This window comes from Emys orbicularis, chromosome 9, assembly GCF_028017835.1.
Source record: "Emys orbicularis isolate rEmyOrb1 chromosome 9, rEmyOrb1.hap1, whole genome shotgun sequence".
Taxonomy (NCBI): Eukaryota; Metazoa; Chordata; order Testudines; family Emydidae; genus Emys; species Emys orbicularis.
Genome location: NC_088691.1, coordinates 66,367,341 through 66,390,333, shown reverse-complemented (window position 1 = coordinate 66,390,333; position 22,993 = coordinate 66,367,341). Strand labels below are relative to the sequence as shown.

At 45.1% G+C, this 22,993-nt stretch overlaps 1 protein-coding gene across 1 annotated transcript in view; it reads left to right on the top strand.

Annotated features, from left to right (window-relative positions):
* The first annotated feature begins 7,097 nt into the window (after nucleotides 1-7,097).
* The window catches only part of SLC25A36 (solute carrier family 25 member 36), a 59,037-nt gene continuing 43,141 nt past the window's right edge, over nucleotides 7,098-22,993 (top strand). The window contains exon 1 of the mRNA XM_065410753.1: nucleotides 7,098-7,364. Coding sequence (XP_065266825.1) covers nucleotides 7,324-7,364 — 41 coding nt within the window. The 5' untranslated portion in view covers nucleotides 7,098-7,323. The remainder of the gene's footprint in view (nucleotides 7,365-22,993) is intronic.

Sequence of the window (22,993 nt, the reverse complement as noted above, 5' to 3'; positions counted from 1 at the left end):
ATCTGTATGGGTATTAGTAAAATATTTTGAGCTACATTAGCTATAAGTAAAAAAATAAAATCAGGGTAATTTTAAATGGCCTATAATTCAAAACCTAATTTGTTAATTTTCTTCATGCTTTGCAGAAAAACACCCTTTTGCCTTCAGACTAAATGTGGCAATTTTCAGGCATAACACATTTTCATAACCAAAGTTATAGATGTGCTAGAATAAAGTTTTATCATAGAGCTGTTCACTACCTTAATATATGGAGAGACTATCATCTCTCCGTACTATTATTTCAATCTTTCCACAGACTTGGGAAGACACCATTGCACTAGTTTATGTTTGGTTCACATTTGGAAGTTTTTCCAACCATAAGGAATATTTAAAAAAAAAAAAACGAATTAAAGTTTAGATTCTGCAGAATCAGATGGGTCCACTTGAAATGTACTGGTGCTGTGTACTGCACGTTACTAACTTAATTAAGCTGATCCGTGCATTCTTAATATACAGGTCTAGACCCTCAACTAGTATAAATTATAGACTTTAAGGGCAGAAGGGACCATCATGATCATCTAGTCTGACCTCCCACACTCTTGTAATAGGTCTATAACTGAGTTATTCATGTCCTCAAATTCTGATTTAAAAGACTTCACATTGCAGAGAATTCACTATTTACTCTAGTTCAAACCTGCAGCACTTGCTGAGGAGACTGAAAATCCCCTAGGGTGTCTGCCAGTCTGACCTAAGCCAAAATTCCTTTCTGACCCTAAATAAGATCAGTTAGACCCGGAGCATGTGGACAAGACCCACCAGCCAAATACCTGGCTTCATGGAAGAAGACATGTAGGCAAGGATGGAAGAACACAAAAAGTATGATCAGTTATCTGGCTTTGCCAGAAGACAGGAGGCAAGGAGAGGAATACAATACATGCAAAACAAACTTATACTCTGCCTTGCACACCCCAGAATGCCATCTGGCAATGAAACATTATCATCATGTCTTGCATGACCTTCTCATAACCAAACTAGGGAAATACAACCTAGATGGAGCTACTATAAGGTGGGTGCATAACTGGTTGGAAAATCATTGCCTGAGAGTAGTTATCTGTGGTTCACAGTCATGCTGGAAAGGCATAATGAGTGGGGTCCCACAGGGATCTGTTCTGGGTCTGGTTCTGTTCAATGTCAATATCAATTATTTAAATAATGGTATAGAGAGTACACTTATAAAGTTTGCGGACAATACCAAGCTGGAAGGGGTTGCAAGTGTTTTGGAGGATAGGATTAAAATTCAAAATGGTCTGGACAAACTGGAGAAATGGTCTGAAGTAAATAGGATGAAATTCAATAAGGACAAATGCAAAGTACTCCACTTAGGAAGGAACAACCAGTTGCACACATACAAAATGGGAAATGACTGCATAGGAAGGAGTACTGCAGAAAGGGATCTGGGAGTCATAGTGGATCACAAGCTAAATATGAGTCAACAGTGTAACACTGTTGCAAAAAAAATAAAAAAACAACAACAACAACAACCCCCCCCCTCCCCATCATTCTGGGATGTATTAGCAGGAGTATTGTAAGAAAGACATGAAAATTCTTCTGCTCTACTTCACGCTGATTAGGCCTCAAATGGAGTACTGTGTCCAGTTCTGGGCACCACATTTCAGGAAAGATGTGGACAAATTGGAGAAAGTCCAGAGAAGAGCAACAAAAATGATTAAAGGTCTAGAAAACATCACCTATGAGGGAAGATTGAAAAAAATTGGGTTTGTGGTTTGTTTAGTCTGGAGAAGGGAAGACTGAGAGGGGACATGATAACAGTTTTCAGGTACATAAAAGGTTACAAGGAGGAGGGAGAAAAATTGTTCTTCTTAACCCCTCAGGATAGGACAAGAAGCAATGGGCTTAAATTGCAGCAAGGGCAGTTTAGGTTGGACATTAGGAAAAACTTCCTAACTGTCAGAGTGGTTAAGCGCTGGAATAAATTGCCTAGGGAGGTTGTGGAATCTCCATCATTGGGGATTTTTAAGAGCAGGTTGAACAAACACCTGTCAGGGATGGTCTAGATAATACTTGGTCCTGCCTTGAGTGCAGGGGCCTGGACTACATGACCTCTCAAGGTCCCTTCCAGTTCTATGATTATGTGATCATCATCATCACTCTCATAACTGCATTGGTCATTGGGGCACCAACATTGATGAGCAATCAACCAATTGTCTCCACCCCGGACGATTGTATGTCACTGCTCAATTCTCCATGAAGACCATTCCTGTCCACTCTTTTATGTTGTCACTCCATCTCTTCTTCTATCTACCTCTTCTCCTCTTCCCTTGTATTGTCCCTTGGAGGATGATCTTGGATAGGCCACATGATCTTGTTACATGGTCATACCACTTCAGCTTGTGCTTCTTCACGGTTGAGTGAGACATTATATCACATGCCAAATGTTATCATGCAGTCATGTTATTATGCATGCCATAGGCTACTGTATAATAATAATAATATGCTGTCTTGTATGCCATATGGTACCACAAGACAGTGATACATTATCTTATACATCAGAAGGATACCATATAATAGTGATAATACTGTCTCACACACCACAGATAGTACTATACAATAGTGATATGCCTTCTCCCATACTGTAGGTAACATACTATAGCAGGGGTCGGCAATGTTTGGCACGCGGCTCGCCAGGGTAAGCACCCTAGCGGGCTGGGCCAGTTTATTTACCTGCTGACGCGGCAGGTTCGGCCGATCGTGGCCCCCACTGGCTGTGGTTCGCCGTCCCGGGCCAATGGGGGCAGCGGGAAGCCGCGGCCAGCACATCCCTCGCCCGCGCCGCTTCTCGCTGCCCCCATTGGCCCGGGACGGCGAACTGCGGTGAGTGGGGGCCGTGATTGGCCAAACCTGCCGCGTCAACAGGTAAATAAACTGGCCCGGCCCGCCAGGGTGCTTACCCTGGCGAGCCGCATGCCAAACGTTGCCGACCCCTGTACTATAGGGATGCAGTATTTCCCATGATGAATGGTATACTGATGTACTATATTGCATGCTGTAAAACACCACATGATAGCAATATGCTATCCCCTATGCCGTATGGTGTCCTATGGTATCTTGTATGCTTTACAGCTGGGGTCGGCAACCTATGGCACGCGTGCCAAAGACAGCACGCGAGCCAATTTTTAATGGCACGCTGCTGCCTGCCGGGGTCCCGCTCAGCCCGCTGCCGAACCCCGGCAGCGGGCTGAGCAGGACCCCGGCAGGCAGCAGTGTGCCATTAAAAATCCTGCCCGACCCAGACCGCTCTTCTCCGCCCCCCCGCCTACCACTCTCTCTGGTGGGGGAAGGGGGCAGAAGCAAGCTTGGTCCTGCCGGCTGCTGCTGTACGGCAGGCTCCGCCGGCAGCCAAGCTTCCCCCTCCCCCATCTCTTCCCCCAGCGTGCTGCGTCGAGCCCCGCCTCCTCTCCCTCCCTGCCACCGATGGCCCTTGGGAGGGAGGGGAGAAGAGCAGCCCCAGCGCCCTCACTGTTCAAACCGGTAAGGAGGCGGAGAAGAGGCAGGGGGAAGGGGGCTAGGAGCGGGGCATATCCCTCCAGCCCCCTGCCGTGAGCCGCTCAGGGGGCTGGGAGCACCCCCCTGATCCCAGCCCACCCACCCAGCTCTCTACCCTGACCCCTGCACCCCAGCCCCCTGTATGCCCCCCCACAACCCCATCCCTGACTCCTGCACTCTCCACACATACCCAGCCCCCCCACACCACATGCCCTGACTCCTGCACCCCCTCACATGCCCCCAGCCCCGACTCCTGCACTCCCCACACCCCCCCTGCCCTGACTCCTGCACTCCCCATGCATACCCAGGCCCCCCCACGCCCTGATTCTTGCACCCCCCACCCTGAGCACCAGGTCGGCAGTGGGCTGAGCAGGCTGGCGGCTTAAGATCAGCATTTTAATGTAATTTTAAATGAAGCTTCTTAAATATTTTGAAAACCTTGTTTACTTTACATACAACAGTAGTTTACAGAGTAGCACACTTCTTATCAAACTGTCTGTACTGGGCTATCTTGATTATCACTTCAAAAGTTTTTTTCTCTTACTTAATTGGCCTCTCAGAGTTGGTAAGACAACTCCCACCTTTTCATGCTCTCTATATGTGTATATATATCTCCTCAATATATGTTCCATTCTATGCATCCGAAGAATTGGGCTGTAGCCCATGAAAGCTTATGCTCAAATAAATTTGTTAGTCTCTAAGGTGCCACAAGTACTCCTGTTCTTTTAACAGTAGTTTAGTTATATTATATATAGACTTATAGAGAGAGACCTTCTAAAAAACGTTAAAATGTATTACCGGCACACGAAACCTTAAATTAAAGTGAATAAATGAAGACTCGGCACACCACTTCTGAAAGGTTGCCGACCCCTGCTTTACAGGATTGTGCAATTGCATTAAGCTGCTAGCTGTACATTAGTTATACACTATAGCCTCACACATCCCTCACTTCTTCTCTCTCCAGACAGCCCAGCCTCCTCCCCACCACCCTTAGCTCTTTCATTGAGAATTTGCGAGTCACGTGAAAGGAGCTGCTGGAGCTGGGCCTGGGCGGTGATGTCACATCCTCCCGTGGTCCAATGGCAGGATCTGTTTATGTTGGGCCTAGTTTCATATTCATAAGCGAAGGCCTGTGGGGGCACTGGCTTTGCTGCGGATGGTCGCCGTCGCCGGAGGATTCAGCAGCAGCTGTTCTCTCCGCGGGAGGAGGGAAGGACCCGGCGCCTGGTGGCACGTTCGCTCTCAGCAGGAAGCAGCTCTGACTCCGTGTCTGTTCATTCAGCGCCCAGAGGAGTGAACGGGCAGAGAGCAGAGCGGAAGCGCCCATCACCTCCTCCCTCCCGTCTGCAGCGGACGAGAATGAGAGAGAATGAGCCAGAGAGACACCCTGGTGCATCTGTTTGCTGGAGGGTAGGTGCAGCCACTAATTATTACTCTGGCCTCACCTCGTGCCCCACTGGCGTGTGCATGTGCAAACCCTTTGCAAGTGATCACGCAGGGGAGAGGTCTGAAGGAAATGGGGCCTGTCAAGGAATAGAAGGAGGTCGGGGAGGTAGAGGGGAAAGCAATTCGCTAGCGTTTCTCAGGGAGATCCCCTTTGTGCGAGATGTTTCCCCGTTCCTGGGTGTCAGCGAGGCCTGTACATGCAAAGCAGCACCTCTCCTCGCTCCTCCTCATTGCTGTAGCCACCAGGGAAATGGCTTCCAGATCTGCAGTCTGGTGCAGCCGCTGCTGTTGTGTGGGGTGGGATTGCTGGCGAGACAAATCCTCCTTTGCTCTTTGGAGGAGATAGGTGGTTGGGCCTCGACAGCCCTCACTGTGGAGGGCCGAAGAGATTGCAGTGAGTGGGGTAGTGGCAGAGGGACACTTGTCTGGAGAGTGGATAGGAGGAGGCCAGCCACTGCAGTGTCTGCAGGATCTAGGGAGTAGGGAATGATCTGCTGGGCGGTTGGGTGTGTGTGTGTGTGTGTGTGTGTGTGGGGGGAGGAGGGTCTCAACTAATTATCTCCAGCGGGGAGGTGGCGTGTGGGAGGGTGGGCAAAGGGTTGAGATGCTTGGGCGGAGAGTGACTTAGTTGGCGTTTGGGGGTGAACGAGCTGGCTGGCTGCCATGAGCGATGCGGAGGGAGGGTTGGGATGGGGACCGTGGACACCTTGGGGGCAGGGGGTAGCTTGGAGGGAGGGAATGGGGTTTCAGGGCACTGTAGGTGGAAACTGGCGAGCGGGGATGTAAAAGGGTGTCTTGGGGTGGCGGCGGCGTTTCAGGAGGAGGTATCTGGGCTGCATGGAAGCAGGGGCTGTTTTCAGTGGGGAACGCGGCTGTCATGGTGCGAGGTAGCCGGGCACTTTCGGGCAATGTCTTGCAGAGATAGTTAGACGAGCAAGCGGGTGCCTGGCCCGAGGCTGGCATTGTTTGCACAGCTACCAGGGTTAAACACTCTCTCCCATCTCCCTCTTTCCTGTAAGGCGGCCCAGTTTATTCTGCAAGCGGGTGGATTCCCCTCTCCTCCCCCCCCCAGCCCTTCCCTGCAATACCCAGCCCCTGCCCGGAGTCCTCCGGCCCTAGCGGCACAAACAGCAACCCTCCCCTTTTGCAACTACTTGTAGTTTCTGCCACGCAAACGTGACCATCTTGGCTACTGCTCAGGACTTGGCTACCGCGTCGTCACACCGGCGGTCGCGAAGGTGGCCTGAGCCGGCTGCATTTTCCTTTCCCATCTCCACCGCGGTGTGGCTGCCTCAGCTCCGCATCCTGCTCACTACTACCCCCCCACCCCTCCCCCGTCGTCTTATGCCGCTCTCTCCGGGACCAGACGCCGAGCCGGGACAGCATCAGTGCCCACCCCCCGCAGAACGAGGATCAGCCCTCAGTCCCTCCATTAGTTCCGCTCCTGTTCGTTCCGGGGAGGAGCTGTCACAAAACAGAGACCACCTGGGTCTTTGAGAGCTTCAAAACAGAGACCATAGGGTCTCCTGCCCCTCCACGAAGGGAAACCCCTTTTTTAGCACTCCCAGGGGAGGAAACTCGTCTGCCCTTCCCTGAAAGAGGACCCACCTTTCCCTGCTGGCTGCACGCCTCTGGCTGCAGCCGCAGGAAGCAGTAGGGGCGGTGGGGAGGCTGCAAAGGTAGGATCATCTCCTCCCCCCCCCCCATTACAGCTTGTGATTATCTAGACACAGAAATGCTCTCTCACCAGCCGCCGCTGCTGCTAGATAACAGCTTCCCTCCCGGAAATCCCTCTCCCACCTATGCTAAGAAATCTCCCCCAGGGAACACCCTACGGCATCCCCTTCTCCACCTCCCCCTTGCCGTGATCCACCCTTTCCTTTCCCTTCCCGCTTCTGAATGTGGAGGCAGGAGAGGAGGCTGTAGGGGGATCCCCAGCCGCCTGAGTTAACTCCCCTCTCTGCACCGCTTCTCTCCAGCCTCTCCCCTCCCTGTGCTGCGGCGCTGGTCATGTGAACGGGGCCAGCTGGAGCGGGGCGGCAATGTCACGTCCTGCCGGGGGCCAGTGACGGTGTCTGTTGATGTTGGGCCCAGCTGCGTGTTCATAAGTCCAGGTCCCTGGTTTGCTGTGGCTGCAGCTGCGGGAGCACGCAGCAAGAGCAACAACCCCGGCTGCCGTTATCTGTGGCCGGGAGGAGCGGGTGTGGGTTCGCTCTCCACGCGGGACGCAGTCTTCTCTGCCGCCCGACAGCTCCATGCTCAGCAGCAGTGAGCGACCTGGCTGAGCACAGGCGCCCATCACCTCCTGTCTGCAGGGGCCAAGCATGAGAGAGGATGAGCCAGAGACACAGCCTGGTGCATCTCTTTGCTGGAGGGTAGGTGGAGCCACTAGTTTTTCTCTCTAGCCCCCCACTCCTTATACTGCCACATGGTATGGGGGCCTGGCAGGGGAGAGAGGCTCTGATGGTGGGGGTGAATCTCTCTGTTTTTATGTGGTCTCTTAGTGGAAATTGGAGATGTGCCTTGGGGGCATAGATGGCCTTTGGGGTATTTTATAGTTTGTTTAATGGTATGTTTCTCAGGAGAGGAATGTGTCATGCACACACCTCCCTCTACCCCAAAGGCAGAAGAGATTGGAAAAGTGCTGCATGCAGAAGCATGTATTTCGCTGGCAGCAGGGCCTGTTGGCTGGGATGGTTTTTGAGCTGTTTACTGCATCATTGTATATCCTTGCATAGCGAATGATCTCGTCACTCTTGTTCTGCTGGAGGAGTTGGGTGCCAGAGGTTTGTCTTAATCTTCTCAGGATCTGTAACGTGAGGAACCTCTTTAGATGGCCTGTCCATTGTAGTGTTGTTTGCAGGGCCTTCGGACAGTTCCTAGGGTGGGAAGAGGGACCTGGTGTATAGGTGGAGGGGGAGGAGAGGAGAAGGTTCATCTAGACAGATCTTATAGAAAAGAAGGGTGACTTAACTGGGCTGTGTGTGTGTACGTATGTACATCTGCGTGTATGTGTGTGTACGTACAGCTGTGTGTGTTTGTGTGTACATATGTACGGATGCAAAGGTGGGAGGAGGAGATGGGAATGGATTCTCAGGGTTAGTTATTTGGGCTTGGTGTTCTGGTACAGCTGGGAGAGGATACCTTAGCTGTGCTCTGTGAAGAATCATGAGGGTGGTCTATCTAGTTGCCCTGGTTTTTGATGATTGGGAGTATGGTCTGGGGGAGGGCAGGTCTCTCCTGAAAAGGAGATTGCAGATTCAGGCTGAACCAAACTATAGGATTTGGGTGTGAGTAGACACTCTAGGATCTTAATGAGCAGAATGTGTGTCTGATCCCCAGCACTTTCCTTGTAACAGTGCCTGGGCAGGTACAATTACTTCCAGTTTCTGCCCTCCAGATGTACAAGTGGAAGGAGAGAAGTAATGCAGCAGCAGGGTGCAGGACAGCGCCTCCTGGGTTTCAGCTCCTTGTAAATCTTCAGAAAAACGAGAGAGAGAGTCCCTGCTGCCTCTAACATTTTGAACCCTCATCTCAGCACCCTGACTTGACAGCTCTACAAAAGGAAGGCCAAGGGAGTGAGAGAAGCTTGCTTGAGAGTAAACACAAGGTTCAGGTCTGTAAACTGAATCAAGGCCAGATGCAGATTATTAATCTCTGCAGCTAATGAATTTCCCTGCCCTTGATAAGAGGTCTGATCTGTAAACTTTGTGGTCTGGCTACCAGGCCCTTCAAATGAGTCAAACGCTATGTTGTGCAGAAGGTGCTGAGACCCCTTATATTACCTTTTCACTGGGTGCTAGCCACAGATTTATTTCTAATCCTGGCTCAGCAAAACCAAAAGTATATATTCATTCATTTAGCAGTGTGAAAGTTATTTAGGGTAACTGAAAAACCCCTATGTCACTTTAGTTTATAGCATGAAGAGTGATCTTTCCTTGAATGATTCCTTTTTTTTAGATTTTGTTGAAGAATATAGAAGAGCACTTTAAAATATTGCTTTATATCAGGACTGTTACCATATCTAATGCTCTACTCAAATAGTGTGTGGTGGGAACAATATGGGAAGGTAGGAAAACAGGATTTTATTCATCTTATTGGGGTGAATGTAATGCTTATGAAATGTTCCAGATATGGGACCAAAACAGAAAACTTCAACATCACTTGCTTTAGAGGGGAGGGGGACTAGCTTTAGGGGTGAGGGGGCAGTTCAGTCTTCATTTCCATTTAATTGTTGGCCTCTGTATTGAGACTACCGCTGAAGAAGTCAGTTGTAGTGACTTAATGATGCAGACACATCGTCTTAGAACTGAATTGTGATCACTAGCTCATTTCATAACAGGCACCAAACAAATATCTGATTGTAACTGCTCATGGCTGCTACCAGGTTGGTCTGGATTTTAAATTAAAGAACTAGAGTTGAAAGGATCCACATTCTATTTCTGATTGCCTTCCTCTCCCCACCCTCACCCCCATGTACATGCCCCATACTCACATAGCTCCCTTTATAGCAGGCTTGATTGATTTTGTAGCATACTGAACTTTGAAAAATTATGTAACAACTACAACCTGTTTACTGTTTTTAAATATTAAAGCCATTTTACTTTGGCAGTTTCATTTTATGAAAAATAAGCAAGTAAAGATGATGGTAACTATTATCAGTGTTTTATGACATCCAACCTAAAATAGAAATATTCAGCTATCTAAAAATAATAAACAATTAGGTACCTCTTCTTACATGGGATTAGGTCCATTGAAATACCCTGTGTATATTGAAGTAACAAACTTTTTCCTAGTAAACATTCAAGTTTTACTACATATTTCTGCTGGAGTAATTTGACTGCCAGTACATTTCTGCTCCCTCAATAGCTTTATGAAAGTGTCACTATTGTTATGTGAAATTTTTATTACTAGTGTCACAGCAAAATTTACCTTTTAGATGACTATAGCTTCCAAAGATGAGAATCTTTCAAAAATATATCAAAATATGGTAGAAGTCACTTTTGGAGCTAGAAAGTCAATAGTGCAGGGAAACATCAAATAAGCATTGGCTCATTTTGATGTGTAGAAGACAGATGAGTAGGAGATTCAAAGGTGTTATTAAAACAAGAACTTTGCATTTTGTTCATTTGGTAACAGAACTTTGCAAATCATTTTTCTGCTATTGGAACATCTGGTCTTAAAAAAGAAAAGCAATTTTAATCAGTAATAACTTGCAAGGAAGTATTGTTTTAAATAGCAAACGCTTTTGGCCACTTGATGAATCCTTGCTTTACTATCTGTATACTGAAATACCAGTATTCAGACTTTTTTTTATTGCAAAATAAGTTACACAGTAGAACCATAATTCATAGATTGATAGATTCCAAGGCCAGAAGGGACCATTGGGATCATCTTGTCTGATCCAAAATAGAACTTCCCCAAAATAATTCCTACAACAGATCTCTTACAAAAACATCCAATCTTGATTTAAAAATTGCCAGCAATGGAGACTCCACCATGATCCTTCGTAAGTTGTTCCAAAGGTTTATTACTCTCATTGTTAAAATTTTATGCCTTATTTCCAGTCTGAATCTGTCTAGATTCAACTTCCAGCCATTGGATCATGTTATACCTTTTTCTGTTAGACTGAAAAGCCTATTATGAATATTTGTTTACCATGTAGTGACTTATAGACTGTAATCAAGTCACTCCTTAACCTTCTCTTTGCTAAGATAAATAGATTGAGCTCCTTGAGTCTGTCATTATAAAGCATGGCTTCTAGTCCTTTAATCTTTCTTGTGGCTCTTCTCTGAACCGTCTCCAATTTATCAACATCCTTCTTGAATTGTGGGCACCAGAATTTGATACAGAATTCCAGCAGTGGTCATACCAATGCTGAATACAGAAGTAAAATAACCTCTCTACTCCTACTCAAGATTCCCCTGTTTATGCATCCAAGGATTACATTAGCTGTTTTGGCCACAGTGTTGCACTGGGAGCTCATGTTCAGAAGATTATCCATCATGACCCCCAAATCTTTTTCAGAGTCCCTGTTTCCCAGGACAGAATTCCCCATGATGTCAATATGGCCTACAGTCTGTTCCTAGGTGTATACATTGACATTTAGCCATATTAAAACACATATTTTCTGCTTTCACCCAGTTTACCACACTTAATCAGAAGCTCTTTTTAATATTCTACATCAGAAGCACCAAAAGTTGATTAAAAGGATTTATACTTTTAGATGTACTGTCAAGCCTGGGTAGGTGTTGCATTATGCTTGTGCAATCACTGATATTGCTCACTTTCAACACAGCCAAAGTACTATATTAATACTATATTATTATATTAGTACTATATTCTAGCCATGCATCAGGATCCACAGCCACAAATCCATGTGCCCATGCAGAGTCCCACTAACTTCAAGCACCTTGCATTGGGGATTAGAAATCTTCACTACTGGATCTTGATCTAGGATCAGTGCCTTATGCTAGATTTCCAGTCACCTGAAGAATTGCTTGGTTGCACTTCTTAGAACTCTTTTTTTAAGAACTACACAATTAACCAGGGGTTAGCATGGGCCCTCTGTCTTCTGACTTCTGGTTGAGTCCATGCATTTGTATTCCCATGTAGTCTGGTGATGGGTACTAGATCGGGCATATTAACCCAGGCCAGGAAGGGGAAGGTACAGAAGATTTAAAATTTTAAGATTGGAGAATCATGTTAATGGATCTCTGTATTGGATAGCATCTAGATTAATATTTTAGTCCAGTCCAAGCATGTACATTAAATAAATCTATTGATTATAGGACCTTCTGTGAAAAGGTTTGTTGCAGGAATCATTAAAAAAAAAAAAAACTATACAGAAAAGAATGATGCACCTTAGTAATTGGTTTTGGAATTCATGGGAGAGGGGGGGCATCTTAGTAATTGACTTTGGAATTTGTGGGGCGGGAAGGGGTACTAGAAATTGGAGAGTCACAAATGAAAATTAGTTTAGTAACTAGCATCTGTGTTGGAGTGACTTCCTTTCTGTTCCAGAAATGCCGAGGGCCTTGGGGTTGCACAGACTGAGTTTATCCTTAAAACAGTAGGAACTCAGGCTGTGTGTTCTCAGGGACCAGTCAAGGATAAGGTATTACATTACTACATAGGAGGTTGGAAATTTCTTTGCATGTGTGGCTGAGCTGTGTAGTTTCTTGACTTTCACTTTTTTTTTTTAAGCTCTTTGGTTCCCTGCAGCAAGTTGACCTTTCTCCTGAATAGGTAAACGTGCTGCAACAATAGTCTCCAGGGCATTCTGCAATCTGTACAGCTAACCAGAAATCTTTGGAATCCTAAAAATAACTGAAGTCATGCAGCTGTTTGTCTGCTTGTAGTTTTTAGTGAATCTCTGCAAAATACTGAAACAGAGTTAAATCTTTATAATTCGTAGGATGAAGGTACACTGTACAGATTAACAGTGTTAGTGTCTGAAAGGGAGGATTCATGCACTGATAGTTTCCTGTGTTCAGTTTAAGATGTTAACTGGTAGCTAATTTAGGTGTGTGTTTGTTTTTTTTTAAGTTGTACAGGGCCTGTATAATTAGACTATTGGTAGGTAATTCATAACAATAAGGAAAAAGTACTGTCAGCTTTACTTCAGTTGTCCTAACCACTGGACCAAACTCACTTTCCCAAACTTAAGACTCTTGGCACAAATTAGTATACTTCGATATATTTCAGATTTAGTCCTGATCCTTTTCCTTTCCTAGGCCACCCCAATGCCTTCCCTCCTGCAGCTTCCCCTTCCTCTTTTGCCCAAATAATCCTCTCAGAAAAACCCAATGTTTGTTTAAAATTGAGACTGTGTAATTTGCTCCATGAACTGGGTGTTGCTACTTTGAACTTCTGTGCCCGTGGTAAAAATAGCTAATGATATTTTGAGAATTGTGGCATATCTAGAATTTTCTATTAGAAAGCTGATGTTATTTAAAGGGCCACTGTCAACATAAAGATGAAGTTATAAACAAATTTATTTACTTCTGTTAGTAATAGAAACTCCAAAAACCAAGCATAAAGAGTAACACATAAATTGTTTTCTTTTCGTGTTTTTGCAGTTCTCTCAACTTGGATAATGAAAATCAGTTCAGTGTCACTGCCAGATTCTTAGTTTGAAACTCAAACAGTGCAACACGATCAGAATTTTTTTTTAAATTCATTTCATTGGGATTTTATTTTTAAGCGGTGGAAATATTCCTTTTGGTCTTAGGTTTTTAAAAGAAGGTGTTGGCTTTGTGTCATTTTTTTTAATACAAAAATTAAGTTTTGAGCTTTTTAAATAAACCAGTAAAACCTGAACAGCTGCATAATGAGCCTTTCTGCTTGCTAATATTGTTAGATCCCTTGCTATATTTTGTGGGTCAAGTGCATTCCCTGGATGCTTTGCTGTTCTTAACTAGGGTGCCAGGTGTCCATTTTTTGACTGGAACACCTGGTCGAAAAGGGACCCTGGCCGTTAAAGGTCCGGTCGGCGGCGGAGCAGGGCTAAGGCAGGCTCCCTGCCTGGTATGGCTCTGCGTGCGTCCTGGAAGCAGAGGCATGTCCCCTCTCCGGCTCCGACATGTAGGGGCAGCCAGGGGGCTTTGGCCCCACCCCAGAGCCCGCACCCCCAGTCCAGAGCCCATACCCCCTCCCACACCCCAACCCCCTGTCTCAGCCCAGAGCCCCCTCACATACTCCAAACTCCTTGGCTCCACCCCCTAGCCTGGAGCCTCCTCCTGCACCCCAAATCCCTCATCCCTGGCCACTCCCCCAGCCGGAGCCCCCTCCCGCACCCTGAACCCCTCATTTGTAAATTTATTTTAAGATATATTCAGGTAAAATATTTAGGACTATTTGATCCTAACACTTGCCGTTAAAGGTCCGGTCGGCGGCGGAGCAGGGCTAAGGCAGGCTCCCTGCCTGGTATGGCTCTGCGTGCGTCCTGGAAGCAGAGGCATGTCCCCTCTCCGGCTCCGACATGTAGGGGCAGCCAGGGGGCTTTGCACGCTGCCCAAGCGCCAGCTCCGCAGCTCCCATTGGCCAGAAACCATGGGGGGGACATGCTGTTGCTGCTGCTGCTGCTGCTGCTGCTGCTGCTGATGATGATGCTTCCAGGAGCTGCTTGAGGAAAGCGCCGTTCAGAGCCTGCACCCCTGACCCCCTCCCATGCCCCAACCCCCTGCCCCAGCCCTGATCCCCCTCCCACATTCCAAACCCCTTGATCCCAGTCTGGAGCACTCTTCTGCACCCCAAATCCCTTATCCCCAGCCGCACCCCAGAGTCTGCACCCCCAGCTGGAGCCCCCTCCTGCACCCTGAACCCCTCATTTCTGGCCCCACCCCAGAGGCCGCATCCCGAGTCCAGAGCCCATACCCCCTCCCACACCCCAACCCCCTGTCTCAGCCCAGAGCCCCCTCACATACTCCAAACTCCTTGGCTCCACCCCCTAGCCTGGAGCCTCCTCCTGCAACCCAAATCCTTCATCCTTGGCCACTCCCCGAGCCGGAGCCCCCTCCCGCACCCTGAACCCCTCATTTCTGGCTCCATCCCAGAGCCCTCATACCCTCCCACACCCCAGCCCCCTGAGCCAGCCCAGTGAAAATGAGCAAGTGAGTGAGGGTGGGGAGAGTGAGTGACAGAGGGAGGGTGGGATGGAGTGAGCGGGGGGCAGGGCTTCATAAAAGGGGTAGGGCCTCAAGGGCAGGGCAGGGGTGTTTGGTTTTATGGGAGTAGAAAGTTGGCAACCCTATTCTGAACTAGTAGCTCCCATCGACTTCAAAAATCTTTTTTTGGTCTGAAAATTGTTTACCTATTGCTGTCCCAAGTAACACCCAAGGCCCTACTCCTGAGAACACTTCCATGCACATGCTAGCTTTAAGCATGTGACTAATCCCATTCACATTAACGCAACTCCTCATGTATTTATAATTGACGTGCATGAAACTGTTTAGAGAATCGGGGCTTAAGAGTTCAATAGCTGAAAAAAAGATTAGGGAAAAAATCTAGTTTATTTACTGTGTTCTTTTGACAGCACTTTGTGTTTAGTCAGTTTCCCTTGTGCAGTCAGTCAGTTCCTTTGTTTTTGTGGGTTTTTCATATATTCTAAGGGAGAAGGATATTTTAGAAAATAGGTAAATGATAGTAAAATTGCAAAATGGTCAGGTGGACTTGTGATTGTGTGATATTTTAAGCGATTTTTCATCCTTTTTTTTTACTAGATTTCAAATCTACTGTTTAAAGTACAATGCTGCTCTGAAAAGTGACTCTAAAAATGGCATAGTATGGGTCAGTGTCTGTCTTTCTGGCCTTGTTTGCACTCTAGTCCTAGGCCTGTAGCTCTATCTTCAATGCAGCAGTGGAAGTGCTAATCCTGCTTGGGGCATATCTGGATGGCACAGTGGTTGAAACGCCAATATCCTGTATACATTGGGTGCAGGTCCACTAGTGGTAGCACATAGTGGGAGATTAAAAAAAAAAAAGTAAAGTAGACAAGGCCAGTTATTCCTTATCAAATGTAGTAGGTTTGCAAGTAAAAAGGCATCTTCTTTAGCTGCTGGCTCTACAAACTCAACCTGCGATCTGAAAATCAAGCTAGTTTTTTTTTTTTTTCCTTCTTGCACATCATGGGTAATAAAGTAGCTGCGGGACAAATTAGGCCCTCAACTACTTCTATGCAACTTCATTACCTTTATTGAGATTGTCACTGTCTTAACTGTCCTGGTTTTGTGGTGCTAATGATAATTAAAAACACAAACAAAGCCATACTCATTTTTTGTTACTAAAGTAAGCGGATAGCCCTTTGAATGCACACAGGGATTAGATCTGTTGTCATGAAGGTGCCATTTTTACACACTCCTTTTTTTAGAGTAGAACCACAGTTTAGAAAAGATGGATACATCTCCTGTGTTGAAACTTAGCAGAAACAGGCTGGAAAAGTGACAATTACTTGTTTTGTTCTTGTTATAAGTATACCTAATTGATTACCTCTAGTTTGTTTTGTAAAATCTAGGCCTCAGTCCTACAAATTACAGTGTATGGACAGAGGAGCTTCTCTTCGTCTCAGGAGTCTGCCTGTGCCCCATAATTTGCAGGTTTATGGCCATAATTTGTATGTTAGGAAGAATAGTGATAGTTTTTCATCTTCATTTTTTACTTATTTATTTTAAATATCTTCCTATCAGTTTTTGTCTTGAGCTTCAGTGAATTTACAGCAAGGTGCCAATTGTGCAGTCCTTAAATCATCGGGGCTCTCTGTGAGCACAGGAGTCCACTTGTGCAGATCAAATTGTGGTTCAGAACCCAAGATATAACACAAAATTACTAATCAGAGGCAAAGTTATAGTCTATAAGAGGAACATGCCACACAACACTTGCTAAAGCTGATAAGGCTTGTGATAAATATACATTTAAAAATACCTGCCAGATTTAGGCCTTAATCTTGTGAATTGCTCTGTGTGAACGCTAGGTTCAGCCTATGCAAAGCAGCTTTTAGATTGGGAGTGTATGTGTTAAACTCTCTAATTAGAAACCATTGGTTTTGATTTGCATTGTGACATGTTGGTAAGGTTCTGAACTAGTACCTGATCCCTTCAAAAAGTTGCACACGAGCAGCTTTACTCACCTGTGTCACAGTCACTGGGACTTTTGACTGGAGTAAAATTACAGGCATGAGTGTTTGCAGGATCAGGCCTTGAAATAATTAACAAAATACTGACTGTTCTGTTATAGAGAAGTAAGTGTATCTCTTTATTTTCATATTAGCTATCTAAATCATGACTTATGATTTGTGTTTAAAAAAACAAAACAAAAAGCCTCCACTCCCATCCCCTCAAAAAGAAGTTAAGTCTATGGGGAGGGTTTGGGGAGGGGAATGATGAAGTTATAGAGCAGAGGTTCTCAAACTGGGGGTCGTGAGGTTATTACATGGGGGGTTGCGAGCTGTCAGCCTCCACCCCAAACCCTGCTTTGCCTCCAGCATTTATAATGGTGTTAAAAAGCCGGTTCGTTCATAAGCTGACCCCCACAAGATGGATACGTAAAAATGGAAAATTTTTATGACCCATTCATAAGCCGACCCTATAAATCAGGAGTCAGCAAACTTTGGCTTTCGGGTCATCAGGATAAGCCGCTGGCAGGCCGAAATGGTTTGTTTACCTCGAGCGTCTGTAGGCATGGAGGTAAACCTAAGTAAACAAAGTGACGGGCCGGGACAGCAACTGGTGGGGAAATTTTTTTGGGGGGGAGAAACTGGGGGTCAGGACCACGCCCCCACATGACCCCACCCATAGCCCTGGACCCCCACACTCTCCCCATCCCTTCCCTTCCCACCTTATCTGGGGAGGGCCATATCTCTGGCCTGGCTGGAGCTGATCCAGCAGGTTGGGCGGCGTGGCCGCAGCATGTTCCAGCAGGCTGGGCCAGGCGGCACGGGCGCAGCGTGCTCCGGCGGGCTGGGCGGCGCGGCCACAGCCTGTTCTGGGGGGCGGGGCCGAGCGGCACAGGTGCAGCCTGCCAGCCCCGGAGCTGCAGCTGCTTCGGAGGCTGGGGGCAGAGCAGCATGGCCAGAAGTGGAGAGACTCTGGCCCCGCCTCTTCCCTGTCTCTGCTGGCTGTGCTGCCTCTCCTTACTCCCTCTGTTGGGGGGAGGGGCTGTGTCCCACCTCTCCTCTCTATACCCGTTCATAAGCCGACCCCGTCCTCTGGTGCTTCCCTTTTTTACTAAAAAAAATTCGGCTTATGAACAAGTATATGCGGTATATAAAAAAGTGTTTTTAATATTTCAAGGGGGGTCGCCCTCAGAGGCTTGCTATGTGAAAGAGGTCACCAATACAAAAGTTTGAGAACCACTGTTCTAGAGGAAGCTTTGGTGAAAGTTATAGTAGTGATACTCAGACCTCAGTGGTTCAGGAGCCAAATTAGCAATCAGGATTACCCAAAAAAGCCACAATGGTGTGAATTCATTTTTTTATATAGAAAAATCAGGATACTTTTACTATGTTGTTAACCAATTGTAATTGATAAATACTAGTAATATTATTCTCACCGTGAAATGGCTGAGCAGGTATTATTATTAGGGAAAAAATTAGAAAGGCCAAGTCACAAAATGAGATCAAACCAGCTAGAGACATAAAGGGTAACAAGAAAACTTTCTACAGATACATTAGACGCAAGAGGAAGACCAAGAGGGTGGGCCCGTTACTCAATGAGGAGGGGAAAAACAATAGCAGAAAATGTGGAAATGGCAGAAGTGCTTCATGACTTCTTTGTTTCGGTTTTCACCAAGAAGGTTGGTGGTGATTGGACATCTGATATACTGAATACCAGTGAAAATGAGGTAGGATCAGAAGAGGCTAAAATAGGGAAAGAAGTTAAAAATCTCTTAGACATATTAGATGTCTTCAAGTCACCAGGGCCCGATGAAATGCATCCTAGAATACTCAAGGAGCTGACTGAGGAGATATCTGAACCATTAGCGATTCTCTTTGAAAAGTCATGGAAGATGGGAGAGATTCCAGAGGATTGGAAAATGGCACTATATTTGCCCATCTATAAAAAGGGAAATAAGGACAACCCAGGAAATTACAGACCAGTCAGCTTAACTTCTGTACCGGGAAAGATAATGGAGCAAATAATTAAGCAATCAGTTTGCAAACATCTAGAAGAGTGGTCTCCAAAGAGGGTGCGCGGCAGGAGGAGTGCTTTTTTTTTTTTTTTTTTTTTTTTTTGCTTCGGCACGGAAGGGGTGCATGCTCAAAAAATTTTTACTGATAGGGGTGCGCGATCAAAAAGTTTGGAGACCACTGATCTAGAAGATAATAAGGTGATAAGTAACAGTCAGCATGGATTTGTCAAGAACAAATCGTGTCAAACCAACCTGGTAGCTTTCTTTGACAGGGTAGCAAGTCTTGTGGATGGGGGGGGGGGGGGAAGTGGTAGACGTGGTATATCTTGACTTTAGTAAAGCTCTTGATACTGTCTTACACGACCTTCTCATAAACAAACTAGGGAAATGCAACCTAGATCGAGCTACATTAAGGTGGGTGCAAAACTAGTTAGAAAGTGGTTCCCAGAAAGTAGTTTTCAGTGGGGTCCCGCAGGAATGAGTTGTGGGTCCGGTACTGTTCAATATCTTCATCAATGATTTAGATAATGGCATAGAGAGTACACTTATAAAGTTTGCGGATGATACCAAGCTGGGAGGGGTCGCAAGTGCTTTGGAGGATATGATTAAAATTCAAAATGAACTGGACAAACTGGAGAAATTATCTGCAGTAAATAGATTGAAATTCAATAAGGACAAATACAAAGTACTCCATTTAAGAAGGAACAATTAATTGCACACATGCAAAATGGGTAATGGCTGTCTAGGAAGGAGTATTGCAGAAAGGGATCTGGGGGGTCATAGTGGATCACAAACTAAATATGGGTCAACAGTGTAACACTGTTGCAAAAAAAGCAAACATCCTTCTGGGATGTATTAGCAGGAGTGCTGTAAATAAGACATGAGAAGTAATTCTTCCGCTCTACTCTACGCTGATTAGGCCTCAACTGGAGTATTTTGTCCAATTCTGGGTGCCACATTTCAGGAAGGATGTGGACAAATTGGAGAGAGTCCAGAGAAGAGCAACAAAAGTGATTAAAGGTCTAGGAAACATGACCTATGAGGGAAGATTGAAAAAAATTGGGTTTGTTTAGTCTGGTAAAGAGAAAACTGAGGGGGGATATAACAGTTTTCGAGTACGTAAAAGGTTGTTACAAGGAAGTTTTCTTAAACTCTGAGACTAGGACAAGAAGCAATGGTCTTAAATTGCAGCAAGGGAGATTTAGGTTGGACATGAGGAAAAACTTCCTAACTGTCAGAGTGGTTAAGCACTGGAATAAATTGCCTAGGGAAGTTATGGAATCTCCATCATTGGAGATTTTTAAGAGCAGGTTAGACAAACTCCTGTCAGGAATGTCTAGATAATACTCAGTCCTGTCTTGAGTGCAGGAGAGTGGACTAGATAACCTCTCAAGGTCCTGTCCAGTCCTATGATTCTATGATTTTATCAACTACAATTGGTTAATAACATAGTAAAAGTGTCCTGATTGGTTAATAACTTAGATTATTAATTAAATTGCATAGTGTTTTAATATCATGTGCTGCAAAGAGCCACAGGAGATACCTTAAAGCAGGGGTCGGCAACATTTCAGAAGTGGTGTGCCGAGTCTTCATTTATTCACTCTAATTTAAGGTTTCGCGTGCCAGTAATACATTTTAACGTTTTTAGAAGGTCTCTTTCTATAAGTCTATAATATATAACTAAACTGTTGTTGTATGTAAAGTAAATAAGGTTTTTAAAATGTTTAAGAAGCTTCATTTAAAATTAAATTAAAATGCAGAGTCCCCCAGACCGGTGGCCAGGACCCGGGCAGTGTGAGTGCCACTGAAAATCAGCTTGAGTGCCATAGGTTGCCTACCCCTGCCTTAAAGAGCTGCTTGTGAGCCTCAGCCTGAGTAACACTGGGTTACAGAATCTCTTTTTAGTAAACTGTAGTAGTTTGGCCATCTATTAATGGTGTGCCAGAATTATGGACACAAAGAAGTGGGTATTTCTTTCTATCTATTTTTGGTGTCAGTCTTACTAAATAAACTGTGTGTGCAACAAATATTGAAGACTAATATTAGGAATTGACTGATACACAGGGATAACACGTGTTTCCTATTAAAATGCACTTTGGTCTCGTTTATGCTACTGTCAGTTACTGATCTATTTGTAAATAACCCGTATAGACATACAAGGAACTTTATGTTTAGCAGCGTGTCTGATATTTTAGTTCTTTACCCACAGATTCTGTCTATTGAATCGCAGTGGAGGGACATGCACAGATTGATTTTTGTCAGTACTAACGATTCAAGTTAAAATTCAATTTTTATTTTACATATTTTTTTACAATACATTCCTTTTCAAGATCAGGGCTTCACTTAGTGTTTCAGTGCCAGTTCAGTAAGTCTTGTGACTACAGTTAATCACTGCATACTATTCAGTTCCTCAATGTTTGGGAATTTTCCTTCTAGCCAGACAAGTAAACAGCTGATGCATTATTACAAAATCTCTATTGAACCTTCCCCTCCCTACACCATTCTCTAATCTGGCAGGTTAAGTGCAAATTCTAGAGAAGTTGATTGTGTGTGGTGGTGGTGTTTTCTTGTTTTGTTTAAAAATACTAAAATAAATATTTTTCACAATTTTTATTTATTTATTTATTTGCTTGCTTTTATTTTTCCCTGGAAGTAGTGATTTTGTTGGGGTGCAAATGTTCCCTTGCAATTGAGAGATTAGAACGTTGTGCTAGTGTGTGAGAAATGAAAATAGGTTAGTCTCTTCCCATCACCAAAGCTAAATGAAATACAAAAAGTAAACAAGCTAAATGATGAAGAGGGCGGGGGAGACATAAGGTACTGGTAACTACACAAGGACCATTGTGTTAATGTAACTTTTTACCTTAAAATAGCCTTTTGAACTACCAGCTGGAGTAAGAGTCCTGTGCCAAGGGAAAACCCGTGGTGTACATAAAATCACTGCTTTGATGGCAGAGCAAAAAGTAGGGAAAGAAGCATAAAGGGCTACTGTAGTGGTTGGCTTTCCACTGTCAATTGTACCTACCCATTAGTACATATTCTTTCTGCTTATACTTACATTTTTAATAAGGCTGTAGTATGTGTCATTAAACAGTGTCTGCTACAGTCTCCAGGCATTTGGTGACCAGCAGGCATATTACTCCTGGGGGGATTCTGTGTCAAAATATTAAAAATTCTGCAAAATTCTGCATATTCTATTTGTCAAAATAATGCAGTATAATCACACCAGTTTCAATTGTTTTGGTAATTTTATTTAAACTACAATACAGAAAAAAGTCACAGTAACTATTCAGCATTTCCTAAACACATGAAAGTTAAGTTACAAACACTAGGTAACTAATACCTTGCAATCGAATTATAATCCTGGATTTTGATTTAAATTACATTACAGATCACCAAACTGCCCCCCCCCCCCAAGTAGAATGTCATTTTAAATTGCTCAGACTTTCACACATAAAAGGCATACAGTTTTGCTAATCATTGTCCTGGACCTGGCGGGGTACTTTGGTAAGTGCTTGGTTTTGATTGTCCTGACATTTTATTGACTGCTTGGTAAATGTTTTATTTGCCCTCAGTCTTTTTTTTTTTTTTTTTTCCCTTCTTTATAATATGTAAGTAAAATAAATCCTGAGCTGTAATCTAACTCCAATGTGCCACTTTGGCACAGGAGAAAAGTGAGAAAGCACATAGATATTCCTCACTGATTCCCGTACTGTCATTTATAAGGCTTTACGTCACTCTGGCAATGTAGGGGCCTTAAAACTCTTATAGGTTTTGTGCTCCTGCAGGAATTGACTGAGAATGGGAACAGTTAACTAACAATAGGAACGTTAACAATGTTACTAAGCAGGCAGGCTGCTACATTTCTGCCTGGGAGAAAGAGCTTTCCTTGTGCATAATAAAAAAACCTACCCCTCCATGCCCCCGGCAAGCCACAGTAGCAAGCGAGAGGGACAGAGTCTCTCTCGCACTGGTTGGCAGGCACGCATGCCCAGCCCCGCCCTCTGACTGTGATCAAGGTCTCCCCGGAGGCACACATGCATGCCCAGCCCCCCACAGTGACTTGCATTTTTGAGGGTGCCTGGGCTGCCAGGGAAGAGGCACATGTCCCACTGCAGATTTCTTTTGCACTTTTCTCTGCGGGGGGCACAGAAATATGCAGGCCATATGAATTGTGGGGGCGCAGAATTCTGTCAGGAGTAGCATATGCATAGGAAGTGAGCTTCTTATCTCCATATACCTGTACTCTCAGCTACTATAAGCAGGTGGTTAGATGAAATATTATAATCTGAACAGATGGGCTGTACTGGTACTTTTTTTTTTCTTAATATAGTGAAACATGGTTCACACTGGTTCAGGCGTTGCTGGAGGGAAATGG